This window comes from Brachycentrus maculatus, unplaced genomic scaffold, assembly GCF_059751285.1.
Source record: "Brachycentrus maculatus isolate JH-2025_06_01 unplaced genomic scaffold, ASM5975128v1 h1tg000102l, whole genome shotgun sequence".
NCBI classification, from domain to species: Eukaryota; Metazoa; Arthropoda; class Insecta; order Trichoptera; family Brachycentridae; genus Brachycentrus; species Brachycentrus maculatus.
Window position 1 is genome coordinate 1,296,647 of NW_028280856.1, and position 18,512 is coordinate 1,315,158.

General features: G+C 31.9%; 1 protein-coding gene across 18 annotated transcripts in view; it reads right to left on the bottom strand.

Moving 5' to 3' along the window:
• Nucleotides 1-18,512, bottom strand: part of Eip93F (Ecdysone-induced protein 93F) — a 127,462-nt gene that overhangs the window by 16,740 nt on the left and 92,210 nt on the right. For all 18 annotated transcript variants that reach the window (XM_088258729.1, XM_088258730.1, XM_088258741.1 and 15 more), the window contains 4 exons: nucleotides 6,464-7,107; nucleotides 5,465-5,647; nucleotides 4,695-4,834; nucleotides 483-659 (listed from right to left, as the gene is read on the bottom strand). In XM_088258729.1, coding sequence (XP_088114855.1) covers nucleotides 483-659; nucleotides 4,695-4,834; nucleotides 5,465-5,647; nucleotides 6,464-7,107 — 1,144 coding nt within the window. The remainder of the gene's footprint in view (nucleotides 1-482; nucleotides 660-4,694; nucleotides 4,835-5,464; nucleotides 5,648-6,463; nucleotides 7,108-18,512) is intronic.

Consider the following 18,512-nt stretch of genomic DNA (forward strand, 5'->3'; position numbering starts at 1 on the left):
ATAAAAAACATTAGGTAAGAAGCATGTTGAAAGGAAAATGAGAAAACTTAACTAATCACTCAGACAAATATCTTTCCATAAAATATTTCATGGAAAGATATAGAATAGTTTTTTATTATTTTATATTCTAGTTTTAATTCAGACCTGACGATGGATGTTTTGCTTCCGAAACAAGTAGTCATTAATAAACTCAAGTGGTATAAAAATAAGTGTTTTTTAATCATTTTATAAAATATTTTGTCAGTTCATTCATTTTGAATCTCTGACTGAATTATATTTTAAACATATAAGGCAGCTAGATTATTTAGGTATTGGCAATATATTGCAAGTACCTTACTATAAACGAAGTTGTATTTATCGGCTCCGCATGTATTTAATTATATCCTCGTGGATTATGATGATTAATTTTTCAATTGAAAATCGGTTTGGCGTCGCTATACTCTTATTGCTGAATCGATCGATTGACTTGAAATTTCACTTACTTGAACAGTTTGGGGTCTATCGGAGCCCCGCGCAGCCCGGCCAGGCGCGCTTCTAGGGCGGAGGGCGACGGGGGCCCCGTGCCGCCCGTGGGGCGCGCGCTCAGGTCCAGGGGCTGCTCGGCCGTGGCGGGGGGCGAGCTCCGAGGGGGCGTTGCCACCCTCTCTTGCTGGGAGGGCCTGGAGATGGAAATCAATGCAATTTTCTTATGTAAATACATGTAAAGAATTCTATAAAAAAAAAATACATGTAAATACGTACAATACGCATATGTGTTAAAAACTAAGGATAATGCAGTAAAATGCTAGTTTTCCGGAATAAAATTTATTTTAATATCTATGTATTATTTATGTATTATAGTTTTTTTTGACATCTTATCAAAGATGAAGAACAATATGGAAATCTGGGCATTCACTTTAACCAGCCTTTGACGGTAGTCAGCCCCGCAAATGTCCAGACTTCCATATTTTTCTTCATCTTGATGAGTGTAATGTGATGATGATATTGATGATGAAAATAATAATCCAATACCTGATAAAAAATTATATTAATATTGTTTTAATTTTTTAAAATTTTTATACATACATATGTATGATATGTGTTAAGATGCACTATACGTGAAGTTGATTCTTAATTATATATGACCACAAGTGACTGACTAATTGTTTAGTGATTAAAAAAAGTTTTGTTAGAAAGGAGTGGATTCTTTGGCAAAAGTGTTTTAAAAGCGAAAAATCACATCATCAATCAAATTTATTCGACCTCACCCTGGAAATCGAGCCCGGGACCTCCAGTACCGTAGGCAAGCGCCCTGACTATTATACTATGGAGGCGGACAAATATTTAGTTAAAAAAAGATAATCAAAGGAGAATTGAAGCAATGCCTAATACACTAGGGTTGCATGTCAGTACTCGAACAATCTTGTGTAATTCAGTCACATTAGAATCCTTCGATGTATAATATTTAATACAGATACTTAAATAATATTTTCTCATTCGTTCTCCATTTCAACTATGCATTATACATGAACGTGTTTTATCTACATATGAACATGTTACACCCGTATCGTTAATTTACTACAGGCATTTTTAAAACCAAAACGTGCTAATCTGAAAATAAAGTTTTCGATTAAATATAAGTCAAAATAAGATAGTGAGTAATTTGAATTTAAAGTAAAATGAACATTAAAAAATGAACAAGGCACATTATATTTTAATATATCGCTCACTCCTTTTAAGAACGTCATAAATCAAAAAACTTTTCAAGAGAACGTTTTTAAAGTTTAAAAATATAACACAATGTTTTAAAAATAAATATCAAGCCACTTTTTGAACTTTTTACTGTGCAACAGATCTTTTCAGGTAAAATCTGAGGGTTTTTTCTCAATTAGAAAAATATTTAGTGTATTTAAAAAAATAATTAAACAATACCTTTTCTTAAAAATGAAAAAACAAAACTTTCTGCCCTCTAGCGGGTAAATATTAAGTTAAAAATATGCCTCTTTTGTTTGGATATAGTACATTTTCTGGGCATTCCGAAAACATAAACAACTAAAAATTGTCGATTTTTTATTTATGACGTTCTTGAAAGGAGTGAGCGATATGTCCCCACCAAAAAGTAACATTTCCAATATTGCACAAAAAACCCCGTTAAATGCAAATCTGTTCTGCTTACTGTACTCTATCGAAATCTTAATTAAAGTTGTAAAAATCCTGTGTTAAACCAATATGAAATCATTAAATCGCACCAAAACGTAAAAAAATCACAAACTAGAATTCTTGTTTACTTAGAATCATTTAAAATGGAAATGTAACATTTTGGTGAGGACCTCCACATATTGTATAAAAGTTGGTAAAAAATAGATATTGCGATGGATCAAGGCAAAATAAAGGAATGGGTAAATGATCAAGAGTTAATTTTACGAAAATTGTAAAAAGTTTATATTCTTAATTTTTCTCTATTTTTTGTGTGTACATATATTAGGTTAAAATAATTAAAAATAATACAAGGTGGGTTGTTAGGTCTCTGCATAAAAAAATTAAGTATGTTTCAAATTGTTATTAAAATTCATGTATACAATTAATTTTAATAAAAAAATATAAAAAAAGATCAATAAAGTACTGACCCGACCTATGCGATGTGACCAATAATGAACTAGATATACTTAGTAAAAAAAGGGCGCAAAATACGAAATTACTTTTTCTTCAACCTATTACAGAGGAAGACTGAGGAAAACTTGGCATGATAAAATTTAAAAATACTTGAATGTAGTCAGTTCGTATGTTGAAATATAAGGCAAAGTATAAGAAGAAGCAAGAATGTGGAAGAAGAGAACATTTTTTACAAAGACAGAGTGGTATGGCGTTCTATTCTCTCTGACTACCCCTAAGAGTAAATGGCGTAATAATTAGTAAATCGGTTACTTTTGAACGTACCAAAATTAAGCTTTGGTCTTCTGTCACTAAAATGTCTTATTTTTTACTATGTTGTCAACCAATATTCACATATAATAATAATACTTAATCATAATTTATACAGCGTCATTTTTGAAAAATACTACTAGTGTAATACTTCTTCATATCTTCAAACCCTTATCCGTACCCGATGGTGCATAGGCCATTGCATCATATAAACACAGTGTTATCTTAAACGTTAACATGTGAAGGCAAGTTTATCAGCCCTCCGCTTAAGGTACCAGGGTAGTATTGAATAAATATTACGGTGAAAAAATCACTTATATTTATTTGACCTCCCCCTGGGAATCGAACCCGTGACCTCCAGCATAGCGCCTAGCCAAGCGCGTTAACCACTACACTATGAAGGCGGACAAAATTGCATTCATTCAATAATATTATTCAAAAACACCCTGGGTGAAATAAAATAAGAAGAGAGAGAAAAAATTCAATTATATTTATTCGACCCCCCAGGGAATCGAGCTAGGGACTAGTACGATAGCCGAGCGTGCTGACCGTTACGGTTGCGAATAAAAATATAAAATACTTATAATTTAAAAAAATATATCATAATTTATACAGCATCATTTTTTGTAAAATACTAAATAACTCAACACTGGCTAGAACGATCTAGAAGAATGAAAAGCCAAACAAAAATTTGAAGAAGAAGAAGAAGAAGATGTAAAATATATACTAATACTACAATACTAAAATACTAATACTTCTTTTCCATACGTAAGCCAAACGTTCCCTGGCAGCTCTATACATAATATGCAAGTTGATTGGTTTCTTATATCCTTGTAAGCAATCTCGATTCATGATTGGCTGTCCCAAACCGCTAATCGTGACGTCATTCACCGATCATTCTAAGTAATAAGGTCAATTTAAGTGACTAATGAAATGATTCCTCCGAATGTGAGCTCACTGCAAAGGATTATCTTTTCAATACACAGGATCAAACTCTATCATTGTATTGTATATAAAAAAGTAAATGTACAGTATCGAACAGATTAATTGAAACAAAACTTACTTTTGGTAAGCCTGTGAAATCAGAATGTGAATTATCCATATGGATTTGGTGTATTTAAAATTAAAAAATACATAGTATCAGAATGTAACAAGTACGGCCTAAAGCTAGTTTTAAACTGTGACATACATTTTCAACCGATAAGCTGCAGGCATTTCGACACGTGAGTAGTATTTTTTAGTTTATAACAAAAAAAGACATAAAAAAGATTATTTTTAAGTTCTTCAATGTCTAAAATTTATAATGTAACGTTTCTTAATTAATATAAATATAACGTTTCTTTGATTCATAAATAAATAAATCCTATTTATAAAAATATAAAAAGGCGAGGAATGAATACCTTGTATTTAAAACGTGACTGTCTCAACAAGAAAAAATGTCTAATAACTGAATAAATTGGTATACGTACCTACTTTAAAAAATGCAAAACAATTTAAATATCTAACTTTAATGTGATATCTTAATTAATGACTTTCTTGTTTTTATGATAAATTTGAATTTCAAGATATATATCACATTTCTCGTGATTATCTCAAAACAGTAGAAATTAATAATTTAGTTTTGATACTAAATGATATAAATATGGAATCATTCAAGATTATCCTTTAAATTTAAAATAACTCGTAAACGAGTAGAGCCTTGACAAAATATATCCTATAAATCTTCAGTTGTGGAAAAGGTTTTAAAAAATATTCAATAATTTTGATACATGTGTAGGAAATAAAGAACTTACCTTTCTTGCCGCTGTTGAAGGTACCAGTGTGGAGGCAATAGTCCTTGAGGCACAAGAGAGGGAGGAAGAGAAGGTAGGCCACCAAGTCCTGGAGAACCGAGGGCTGCTACGGCAGCAAGGGATGCTGCCATGGATTGGACCTAATGAAGTAAAAATTGTTTTAGTTTAGTAATTGTCTGCCTAGATCTATCAATCCTCAGGGATATAGTTACATAATTTTTAATACAATTTAATGCATTTAGTAGACATTCCTACTTTTAACATATCTAATACTAGTACTAAGAGATAATATTAAGAGACTGAGCTCTTGAGCTTGGAGAGGGACTTAGTCTTCGTGGTTTAATGTTTTATATAATTAATGGTATAATAGTCTTTTTATATATTTTTTCAAGATTTATATGTAATGGGCCTTAATTTTTTTCTTAAGAATTTTTAAATCTTCTATTTTTTTAAATTTCTATAGGGAGTTTATTGAAATATTTAATTCATTAAATAGGTCTTTTTATATGCTTGTGACCAAATGACTTATGAGAATAAGGAACACCAGGATAAGAAAAATATGCGAAATCGAAGATGTCGTTTGGTGGGGAAGGTAACGAAGGAGACAATGGCATGCGCATTTGAGGAGAATGGAACCATACAGATTTCTCATCCAGACATTGCACCGCATGGCCAAAATCAAGATAAACGCCTCCCAGGTTGACTACCAAAGTGATGGATTGATAGCTGGGAATCAACATCTCAGGAGAAGCATAAGAAGACTTTATTACCTGATTCATGGTTGGATGTCTGTTTTGCTGCAGTTGAAGGAGGTGCGCTAGAGCCTGAGCCTGTTGGTTGAGGAGGTACGAGGGCTGCACAACTGGACCAGGTCCCCCGAGAGGTCCCGCTGGGCTGGGCCCAGAACGGCTGGACCCAGACTCGGATCCCGACTCCCCCGCGGCTTGAGGACTCTGTAATAAAGTAGGTAAAAATACATTACTTACAGTGCAATATAAAAAAAAATTACTTGGTAAAATAACAAAACATGCAGGTAGACTATATACAACATATTGAGTAGGCCTAAATACTTATTCACAATTCTGGATTATCTCCACTTGGGAGTTATTGTATTTATTACATTTTTTACATCTCAGCATATTGGCTGTCCAAACTTAACACACAGTAAGGGACATTTTTTTGTAGTACGTTTTTTTTGTTGCATTTTTGGACTAAGTAGAATCTACTTAGTCCAAAAATGCATAAAAAACGTATTACAAAAAAATGTCCCTTACTGTGTTTTGAGTTTGGACAGCCGATATGTAGATGAAGAAGAATATCTGGGCATTTACAGGGCTTGCGACTTGTTATAGTCTGGTTAAGTGATCACTTTACACAGGTGTAATATTCACCAATTCTACCCTATTCGCGATCATGTACACATGTACTAGGTCAAGAGGTTAATAAATATAAATAGATATTCCTAAAATTTAATTAACTTCAGTAGAGTGGTTGTCAATCATAAGTGTTGCACGTTACGATTAAGTAAATGAAATCAGCTTATGACAAGTTGCAAGCCCTTTAAATGCTTAGACTTTCATATTCTTTTTCATCTATTTTGAGATGTCAAGTAAAATGCCATCCTTAATCTTCCCTATGATATATTTGGAAGCCAATGTGTTAACCTATTATAAATTGTTAGATTTGATTGAATCAATTAATGAAAAAATTGCATCATTATAATTAATGTAGTTTTGATTCGCGGGGATAGTTATAAATAGTGTACTAACCGGAGGTTGTTCGGGGGCAGCTGGATGCTGTTCAGATCCCGGTCTGACCAGCTCTCCATCCACACAGAAGTAGCACTTGTCCTGTGGCCTCCAGTCCGCTGGCTGTACTTTCCTTGGCGGCCCAGTGCTACTTCTCTTGATCAAGCTTTCTAAAATAGTTTCAGTCGCTCCACCACCATCGTTATTACCAACTGTGTTGATCTCTTCTATGGTTTTTATCTTTAACGTTGTCTGCGGTGTGTTGTTCTCCTCTTTCAGAGTCGAAGGACCGTCTTCTGATGGTTTCAATTCTATCGGTTCTTTGGAATCTTCGTCCAGTGAGACTATGGCGGTCTCCGATTGTTTTTCTTGATCTTTTCTTAAAGTTTGGTCTTGGGGGTCTTGGGTGAGGTCTGTGGCGCTGTTGTTGCGCTGTAGCGCTTCCGTGGTGGCTATCATGGGTCGTTCTTCTTCCTCTTCCGTTTGATTCTCCTGAGGGTTGAGCTCCCGAGTGTCCGTTATGTCCTGGTTCTCTATAGAAGTAGGCTCCACTGGGGATTCGCTCTGGTCTGGCTGTTGCAGAGGAAGGTTTCTGGCTAGTAACACGTCCTGATAGAGTTTCCATTTCCTGCGACCCATCAACTCCTCAGCCACCCGTTCTAGACCTGGAACAAATAAACAAGGTAAATATTTGGATACTAATAAAACATTTTGTTAACAACATCTGTTCACTATTTTGTTCGCAAATTGGATATAATCTTTCGTACTTATTAAATAAACTTAACAATAAACGATCGTTCAAGAACACCTCTTGAAATGCTCTTAATTTAACCTCTACTAACAGATGGACAAATTTAATAAAATAAACATATTTGACTACCAGCATAATCATTTTAGTTACAACAAGTATTAAATGGCATTCTTTATTATAAATAAATAACAAATAATTCATAATCTTATTTGATATTTATGATTATTGGATTTTTATTATTTTTTTATTATTTTAATTATTGTTTTTCTTTAATATTACCTATTTTCTGAATGTATCAAATATACATTTTTTTCTTTCTTATATTCTTTTTCTGTTCTTGTTTCCTTTATTTCTTTAATTCTTATAATGGTAATGACGTTTTCTTACTCAAATTAGTTGTCATTTTCTTCCACAAATAATATAGGGTGTCGCACTAAATACTCCAAAGTTTAAAATTAAATAAGTTTGAGGTAAGGAGTGGTGAAAACATGGACAGAATTTAACAGCTGAGTAATGTTAATTTTTATTTGCCATATGCTGGAGATGAGATAGGTCTCGATTTAAAAAAAAAATAATTTAATTAAAAGGTGAATTGCTCATGGCAGCGAGCGTGTTTCTTGACACTGTAGTCATAAGCATTTACCATGGTTTTGATTGCATTGCTGTTGCACTAGCTTCCATTACTTGTCTTATTCTAAAGACAAGTACAATTTAGTACTTATATGTTTAATGTTTTTTCTTCCCTTATGAACGGCAGTAGCTAATTTGTACATAACATATTACATGTTGTATAAAATAATATGATAATAAAATACATATGTTTTCTCTTTTTAAGTTTATTATTGGTTCGAAAAATACTTATCTAAACAAGGATGAACACATAAAATAAGAAATGATGCGTTATGAATTAATTTTTAAATCAAACACAGATTTTTTTGTTGTTTTGAAAATGCCATTCGAATGACATTCGTTTGAAAATGCCATAACTAGACGGAACAATTGTCACAATATTAATTTTTATATGTTTTCAATAAAATACAACTTCGTAGACTCAAAAAATCTACGTTTGATTTAAAAATTAATTCACAAATTAAAATGGAGTACTAAAGAATTAAACGCCAAATCAATAAATAAATTTTGCATTATGTTTAAATATTGTAATTATTATGGCCTTATAGTTAGGAAGTGAAATATTTATTCTAGATATCGATATGGTCCGCGAAATCATTGCCGAGGTTTTGCATTCGGTGTATAGGAGTATTGAATCCAGTTTTGTAATATGTGTCGCCTACTTTCAAAATCCGCCAAATCCAATTTTATAAGATTTTAAAATAAATACTCTATCGGAATATCAATTGTGAGTTTTATTGTTTAAAGTATTTATTTACTAGAAAACCCTGTTTAAAAATACTTAAAAACATTGTTGTATTTCAAATTCCGCTATATTAATGAAATTCGCCTTCTAACCCATATTGGCCAATCAGAGAGCGGGGGTAGGTCAAAAATTAAGATGACGTCATTATCGGTTTATGTCTCGTATTTTTTTAATACTAAAAAAAATCCAAAAAACGTGGAAAATTCTGTATTTCATAATATTTATCTAAAGATCGACAAATCTTTGAAACATAAATGTTACCCGGAGAATTTTGCATTTTTTGTAAAGTCGACTTACATACATGGATCTGGCGGATTTTGTTTCTGGCGGTGATGTAGCAAATTGCTGAAAATCACGAGAGAATTAGCACTCGACTCGAGTATGCTAAGTTGGTGAAGGTCTTTTGTAAGAAAAGGAACAATCCCCACTGTTTCACCCATCGGACTGCCCATTCCTAATCGACCAACACAAACGGTCTATTTCCAGACTCATTTTATTCGCACACACGTGATGTACTGTTTGAACAGCAAAACTATGTACGGCTCAGGATGACCATAAACGATTTGTATTACAAATAAAACGTAACTTTGTTTTAAAATCACGTTAAATATTTAATTATAATTTGATTATAATGTCTACCGGTTTCGAAGCTAACCGCTTCTTTATCAAGAAGCGGTTAGCTTCGAAACCGGTAGACATTATATCGAGTCCTGCCTTGCAAAATGTCCTGCCGGACATTTTGCAAGGCAGGACTCGACAAGATGAATCCCAAAATTTTTACGATGGAGATCTTTGGAAAACAGAAGAGATGTCCTGCCGGACATTTTGCAAGGCAGGACTCGACAAGATGAATCCCAAAATTTTTACGATGGAAATCTTTGGAAAACAGAAGAGATGTCGGAAGACCCCAAAAGAAATGGTCCGACGACGTAGTCGCTGTGGGGGGTAGAAACTGGCTGCAAGCAGCAACCGATCAGAGGAAACGGAAAGAAGGGAAGAGGCCTATATCTAGCAGTGGAGGACAGAGGGCTCTTGAAGTAGATGAAGAATAATGTAGCATAATGAAGGATGGACAAATAAACATAATTATGTAATAACAAAGTCTTTTGGTCATAATTCAATTTCAACCAGGTAATAAATAGTTTATACGAAGGAAATTGAGCGTATAAAATACAATGTATCATACAATTCCACATCTATATTTGGCGCTAGCCGCTTTTATAACACATGTCTGTTTTTTCAGTGCCTTCTTGTTTCAGTTTACAAATAAGCACACTCGATTCATCAATTTTTCCCACCAAAGAGTATGCACGTTTTAATATCCATACCTACGTATTTTTCGCTTACATTGTTTGGAAAAATACATATTTATCATTTATCCATATATGGCGTCAGTATGCGTTAGTTAAGATTCCCCACCATGAATTAATATTAATTTATTTCAAACTAGAACCAACAGACGCGGGGAATTTTATTTTTTGCCTTAAAAGGGCGAAACAATATAGCGAAAAAATTTAATAATTTCAATATTTTGATACTTCAAACTAATTTGCACTACGCTTACGGAACAATTATGTTTTATTTTTATTTTTAAATATAAATTAAATATGACTCATTATCTGATGTAGAAAAATCATAAAAAAATAGTTTTGTCTGATGAACCCTCATCCTGAATAGATGTCTGATGAACCCTCATCCGCACCCGATGGTGCGTAGAGAGTACTGCATCATATAAACGCAGTGTTATCTTGATCGTTCACACATGAAGGAAAGGTGATCAGCCCTCCGCTTTAGATATCAGTCCAGGGTAATATTGAATATATATTAGAGTGAAAAAACTTAAAACACATTAAAGTTTTTTTTCTTATCAACATATTATAAAATTTTTACCTAAAAGATAATATATTTTTTATAACAATGCGTACGTTTCTTAATATTTTATTTATTCGGATAAAAAAGATAATATAACTTCGTTTAATGGGCAATTCTCTCGTAATGATGAATTATTACAATACTTTACTTTAATGCACATAAACATAAGTTGACTTTAAATTTTAATGTACGTGTAATAAAATGAAGGAAGGGTAATGAAAAAAACAGGTTCAAATATGGAGAATCTGGTTATAAGTTTTAATGGGATTGAATATTAATATCGTGTTTTTACAGACACCGTGGCATAATTGGGTAGACCCTCGTCTGCGAAACCGGCGTCGTGGGTTCGATTCCCGAGAGTTAAAGATGAATTTAATTTATATTTAATTTAATTGGTCTGAGTGTTTCTGATGTATTTTTTACGTATACCTTCCTTATCTATACTATCCTAGCTGCAGATAGACCTCTAAAATAGAGACTTTGTGGGTTATTCCCTTAAACAAAGGCATAGACAACGAGCGTTTATGAAAAAAATCTGTCACTTGAATATAAACACAAACTTGTCAACATGTCAAAGTATAAAGATTATTGAATTATGTAGACAATAATATTTTAAAGAAAAGATTATATTTTTTCCGTAAATGGATTCAGCAGTCACTTTGTGGTAATACATATCCATTTATATTTTAAGTTTTACTTGGTAAATACCACTTTTATTCGAAATCTATTATGGCGCTTGTTTCGATACATTCGCATAATTTTCAAAGACCGTAAAATAAAAATAAAACGTTTGGAAATGATGAGGAAAGCATCGAAACACGTCTCACAATATTATTTTAGAAATATTAACCAAGTAGAACATAAAAAAAGTTATTTTGTTTGTTTGAAAGATAACATAAATATATTGACATACTGAATAGAAAGATAAGTTTAAAAAAATTCGATTCATCCTGCGTATTTCTTTTGTGATAATCTTCAGTTAAACCTTCAACCTAATAGACATTTTTTCTTTTATTTTGTGCCCATCAAATTGATAAACGAGTATGTTAACAAATATTTTAGAAAATACCGTTGTATTAAGATCTACATTGAATTTCTGTATATGTTTTTCACATATAGTTATATCATGGGTTGACATGAGTAGTTTTCGATAGAAAAATATTTAGTTATCGGTCTAGTAATATGGTATATCTACAAAAAAAATACACACTGAAATTGCACTTTGTGTATTAAGTACACAGTGCATGTGTTCATTATTTATGGCAGTGATGCGCTTAGACCGTGACGCTTCGCAAGTATTGTGAGAAAGGAAATTCGCATTCAAAATGGGTGTAGACGCACATTCTCATCGTAATTTATTGACCGTTACTTTCCTCCAAGAAAGACCTAACCTTTGATTATGCAACGCATGATTTTCATATTTTGTGTAAAAATGTTTATCTTGGTGAGGATAATTTTATGTAAATGTAAATTAACACAAAACGGAGGGTTAAAATTCTAGTTACTAGTGCAGTAGCGAACAAAATCGCCTTAATTATCAATTCAACTTTTATCTTGAAATTATACGTTTTAAATGAATATTTTATATGACGGTGTAAATTAGAGGATCTGTATATGTACATAGGGTGTTGGAAAATATGTTTTCTTCTTCTTGATGAGATATAAAGAGCAAACATTCTTTTTATAGCAAAAGAAAGATAATTTTGGTGGGTTGTGACATATTGCTTCACATAAAATTTGCTGTCATTGTGTCATTGCCGCCTCCGTGGTGTAATGGTCAGCACGCTCGGCTACCGTTCTGGAGGTCCCGGGTTCGATTCCCAAGGGGGGTAAAATAAATATAAGTGATTTTTTCACTGTCATATTTATTCAATATTACCCTGGACTGGTACCTGAAGCGAAGGGCTGATCACCTTTCCTTCATATGTAAACGATCAAGATAACACTGCGTTTATATGACGCAGTGCCCTATGCACCATTGGGGTACGGATAAGGGTTTTGTTTTGTGTGTGTACTAACTAAATACTCAAAAAAATTAATAAATTCTCTAAAAAAAAGTACTACTATTGAAAGTATGGTTTTATTCATAAATCAATGAAGAGTAGATTTCGTTCAAGCCAAAAAAATGAAGTCATTAACGTACATAATTGTTAAAACATATAAAAACAAGTTTTAATTGTATTTTTGATATCTCAACATATGTGAAGAAGAATGCGAAAGTCTGGGTATTTAAAGAGCTTACGACCTTTCGAAGGCTGGTTAAGTTATCACTTTATACGAGTGTAGCATTCATCGACTTATATTTCTTCTTCAATTGAAAAGATATTCCATGTGTTATTTTTTCGGCGACATCTATGGTTAAATTAGTAAGTTTTTTAAATCAAACGATGTCTATAAGTTGCCTCATACAATATTCTACATTAAAATAATATGCCTACTGGAAAGTCAAAAACTAAAAAAATAAACTACTAAAATTGAACATATTATCACATGTATAAAATGATATATTTAAGAATATATTTTTTTATTTTAAATATACTGTTTAAATGAAAGCAGAAAAACGGGAGTGATTGATAAGCATATCGCTCACTCCTTTCAAGAACGTCATAAATAAAAAAAACTTTGTTTTTCAGGAGAACGTTTTTAAAGTTTAAAAATATAATACAATGCTTTAAAAATAAATATCAAGCCACTTATTTAACTTTTTACTGTGCAACAGATCTTTTTAAGTAAAACCTGAATATTTTTTCTCCATTTAAAAAAAAATTCAGTATATTTAAAAAAATTATCAAACAATACCTTTTCTTCAAAATGCAAAAATGACACTTTCTGCCCTGTAGCGGGTAAATATTAAGTTAAAAATATGCTGCTTTTGCTGGGATATAGTACATTTTCTGGGCATTACGAAAACATGCACAACTCAAAATTGACGATTTTTGATTTATGACGTTCTTGAAAGGAGTGAGCGATATATAAGTAATTGACAAATATTGGTTAGAAAATAAACGATGTGCAATTTTTTGTGCAAATGTTTTGTGTAACACATTACTAAATTAATGCATTTTTTAAACTTATTTTTTTAATTGCTTATATTTTTTTAATTGAATAAAACCTAAAAAACAGATTTTTTTAAATACTCATAAAAAATGTAACATTTCATAGTAATAACTGACATGGTTTATCCAGTAAATAAATAAACTTATTTCTTTCACCGGTTTATCGTTTTTTAAGTGCACCTTTTTTGTATCTGTACAAATTTTAATGTGTTTTAGGAAGATTAAAATGTGGTAATCAATGAAAACATGTACATATGTATGTTAATAATAGTTGAATCGGAATAATTGCACGCGAAATTTTATTCCTGTTTGGATAATACCTAATTATCACAGCCTATCGCAATATAATTATTTTTAGATTATTCCACCGTAATTAAACTGTGATTATGGAAATAAAATTACAGTTCTGTGAGCCTGAATACTTTTTACGTTATTCTTTTAATCGAAAAAAAACATTCCTACGGAAAAAAAATATTTGTATACAAAGTAAATTGTAATACATAATTCATGATTCGTAAATGATATTTATCTCATAAGACGATGATAATTCAATGAGAGTGATGAGTGATGAATTCGGTTACTGGTTTTAGAAAATTTGTTAACTCAGATATTTTCGTGAATATTTTTTGATGATACTTTGCGGCACATTTTATAACTTTTTAAAATAAAACTCAAATTTTGTATATTTTGTACATTTTATATATTTTAATAAAATCATAATAATAATTTTATATATTTTAGTAAAATCATACTGTTGGTTCGTTCAGCAATAATCTTCCTCTTCAAACCCTTATCCGCACCTGATGGTGCATAGGACACTGCATCATATAAAAATAGTGTTATTATGATCGTTAAAACGTAAAGGAAAGGTGATCAGCCTTTCGCTTTAGGTACCAGTCCAGGGTATTATTGAATAAATATCAGAGTGAAAAATCACATATGTTTATAATTAAAATGTAACTTTGTTTCAAAATATAGTGATTTTGAAACAAAGTTACATTTTAATTATAAAATGGAAAATCACAAAGTTAGTGCTTCAAATATAAAATATATTCACTTATATTTATTTGACCCCCCCAGGGAATCGAACCCCGGACCTCCAGCACGGTAGCAACGCGCTGGCCATTAATTGCACTACAGAGGCAATTATGGTAGATTTTTAAAATACAAAAAAATGTGTTGTATTTTAATTGATAAAATAAAGGGTTATAATATCGTAGTCGTACAGGAGAAAGTGACCAACTAACAAAACGTAAAATGTTCAGGCGGGCCATTTATGTCACTTTTGGTTGGCAAGAAAATAAACATCAACGCAGTTATAATTACAACGCAATTATATGTAATCCTAGACCTAATTATAGCAATTATTGTTAGTATATAAGGACAATTTGTAAATGTTTTTAGTCAGTGTTTGATAATGTCCTAAGAAGACGAAACGCGTCACGTATTAAAATATACATAAATAAATGTAGAAATCCAATCCAACAAAAACCGTGTTTTATTTTGGATATATTACCCAACAAATCAACGCGGTTAGTCATTTTTAACAAGTCAATATAATACTTCAATACTTTCAAGTTTAAAATCCTTTGTGTTTTTTTTAGGGCAATATTAGGCTAGTAAGATATCAAATAGTCAATGATCACGTTTTTGTAAGAAGTACACTTGGTCACTTTCTCCTGTATGACTACGATATGTAGAATATAAAATTAAACGATGTAAGTGAAATGTCACTTCCGCACGTGGCAACCTATTCGCAGCTATGTCGGCTAGTTCTGCATCAATAATTCAGCGGCCACAATGATTGCTACGTGCCCCGCTATTGGGCAGGTGTTACGCTACGCCGTAGAGCGTGCTACGAGTGCGCTTATTTGTGGCCCAAGAATAGCGCATATTAAAGCAAGAAGTGGCGCTCGCAAGGGCTGGATCCAGAACTTTAACGAGCTTTTAATAATTATTCTCAATATATTAATAATTAAAGCATTTACTTTGTGGTTAGTCATTTTTACATTTTTTTTTTACAAAAATGTTAATAATATTAGTATGAAACCACTCACCGAGATTTTTATGTCTACCGGTTTAGAGACGTACCCGTCTCTTCGTCAGGACAATCACTACCACAGCATGCAAACAATACCACCCATCACCACCATAGCACCATTTACACACTTAAAACTACACAAAATGTTTAACACATTCGATTTTTGGTCAACCCGAAGACCAACATGCACTTAAGTTTTTACCATAGACATGCGTTACATTGCATGTTCAACCTCGGCTCATAACGCATGTCTGTGGTAAAAACTTTAGTGCATGTTGGTCTTCAGGTCGACCAAAAATCGCATGTGTTAAATAAACATTTTGTGTAGTTTTAAGTAAGGTACGTCTCGAAACCGGTAGGCATAAAAATCTCAGTGAGTGGTTATATACTAATGTTATTAACATTTTTGTAAAAAAATAAATGAGTTTTATTAATTATATATTTAAAATAAAAATAAACCTTTAAAGCCTCTACTTTTAGAGGCTTGTCTGCAGGTGGGATTGAAAGGATAGGGGAGGTTAATATGAAAAATACATCACCAGCACCCAAACCAATAAAAAAGAAATATTTCATGAATTTGTTTCGCAATCGGCACGAATCAAACCCGCAACGCCAGTTTCGCAGTCGAGCCCAACTACGCCACAGGCAAGGCGCCAATAATGCATATGGCATTGGAAAAAAACATATGATAATTGCATAAATTAGCAATAATTACAAATAAGTAACTAACTTAACATCACGCCGTTTCACAGCAGGAGTAGGGAGAGAGAATAAAACGCCATACCACTCTGTCAAATAAAACTCTTTTCGTATCTTCCAAATTCTAGCATCTCCTCATACATACACGCCGATTATTTTGACACCTGATCCGACAGTTTTCAAGGGTTTGACATACCTGATCGTGCCAAGTTTTTCTTGTACGTTCTCCTGCTTTTTTTAGAACTATATTTGCCTCATAAATTTATTTTACCATTCTTTCATTACTCATTCGTTCCACGTGTACAAACCATCTCAACACACCTATCTTAATTTTATCGATAGTGTTTTTTTCTTTATTTTTTTCACCATTCAAACATCTGTCATACATCGTTTTGCCGCACATTCGTCCTAGAGAATTTCGACTGCATTCAGTCTACTTTCACTGTTATTTGGCTAACTCCAAGCTTCTTTTAGCTAATAATAATATTACATAATAAAAAAAATCCTTCATCGAGAGGTCATTCTGAACTCTTTATCTTCTTCTTCATTTACAATTCAAAGATAACAATATTGTTATACAATCTTAGACGTAGAATTCTATTATTTATTGTATTTTATATCATAAATTGTATTTTTGTAATATTGATACAAATGGTATTATACTATAGTTTATATTTGAAGCACTAACTTTGTGATTTTCCATTTTATAATTGAAATGTAAGTTTGTTTTAAAATCACAATAAATATTTGATTATAACTTAATTATAATGCTAATATAATATAATATCTACCGGTTAGCTTCAAAACCGGTAGATATTATAATTAAGTAATAAAAAAATATTAATAGTGATTTTAAAACGAAGTTACATTTTAAATATAAATATGCTATTCAATTCCATTTACAAATTCACCCGATGACTGTCAATGTAGCGAAAGCGATAATCGGTCAATAAACAGTACACTTGCTCCTATACAAAGAATATTTGGTTTATTCCTACAAGACCCAAAAGAAAGAAATATATTTTCAATAGCTTTAGTAAAAACTTCACATGTATAAAAGTTAACCTTTCCGGGAGTACAAAACTTGATATCCAACTTTCTCTGGGGAATGAGTTATTTTTACATGAAAAAATTTTTTTTTCTTCATTAAATCGATGTATTATGAAGATAAAAATTATGTTAAAATAATAAAAAAAAAACACCTCATCGAAATATTTTTCAATTGTGACAAAATCACACACAAATATCCACAGAATTCATTTCTATACAAGCTACATCATACTAACTGACAAACGGACTTCGACGTTCATTATCGTCGATACTCCTTTAAGGAGAATTCGCACCGACGTTTATTTACGTCCATAATCTCGGAAAGGTTTTAGAAAAACTATGCATTTTAATATTACCAAGTATCTGCTGGTAAATATATTTTGCATACCGTTACCGATGCATGACCCATTTTTTATTGGATGTTTTCCTCCGACCGTGCAGCTAACGCCTTCATTAAAAAAAAAACAACAACAAAAAAACTGACAATAATATGTAATACCTAATACCTGCACTGGCATCGCCTTGCAGGCCGTATAGGGGCGGTCCTTAGGCCACGCCTTCCTGGTTCCCTGCCCAATAAAAATTCTATTGCGCGTTATAGTAAACTTAACTTGTTTATACCGTGAATGTAGAATGTTTATACAAATACCTCCTGGGTGGTATAGCATCCTGGTACCCATGAGGTACCTATCATTTTTTCTTATTTGAAAAAAGATGTTAAAAATATTTGAATAAAATTCACTTATATATTAATAAAATTCAATTCCCAACATTTTGAGTGTGTTCAAATACTTGTTCACAAAATCTGGATTATCTACAACTACAGGAGTTATTTCTATATTTCCATATTCCAGACTTCCATATTCTTCTTCATCTTTGATGAGATGTCAAAAAATAATATGAAAATTCAATTCAATGATAAGAATTTTAAAATAATTAATTGACTAAAATTAAATATAAAAAAATACAACTGTTTTTAACTAAATTGTATATAGTGAGTTATTAATGACGTCATTTTGCACGTTTTTCAGACTCTTATATGCACTCAATGGTGCAGGCGCCGCATTGGATCAAGATTTTTGTGAAGTAGGTATAACAGTTTTTTTTAAAAAAAAATTGTAATTTAATGTATTTTTTGTATTTATTTAATGCAGTTACGATAAATATTTTTAATACAATTAAATGCATTTACTAGACATTGCTACTTTTAACATATCTTATACTAG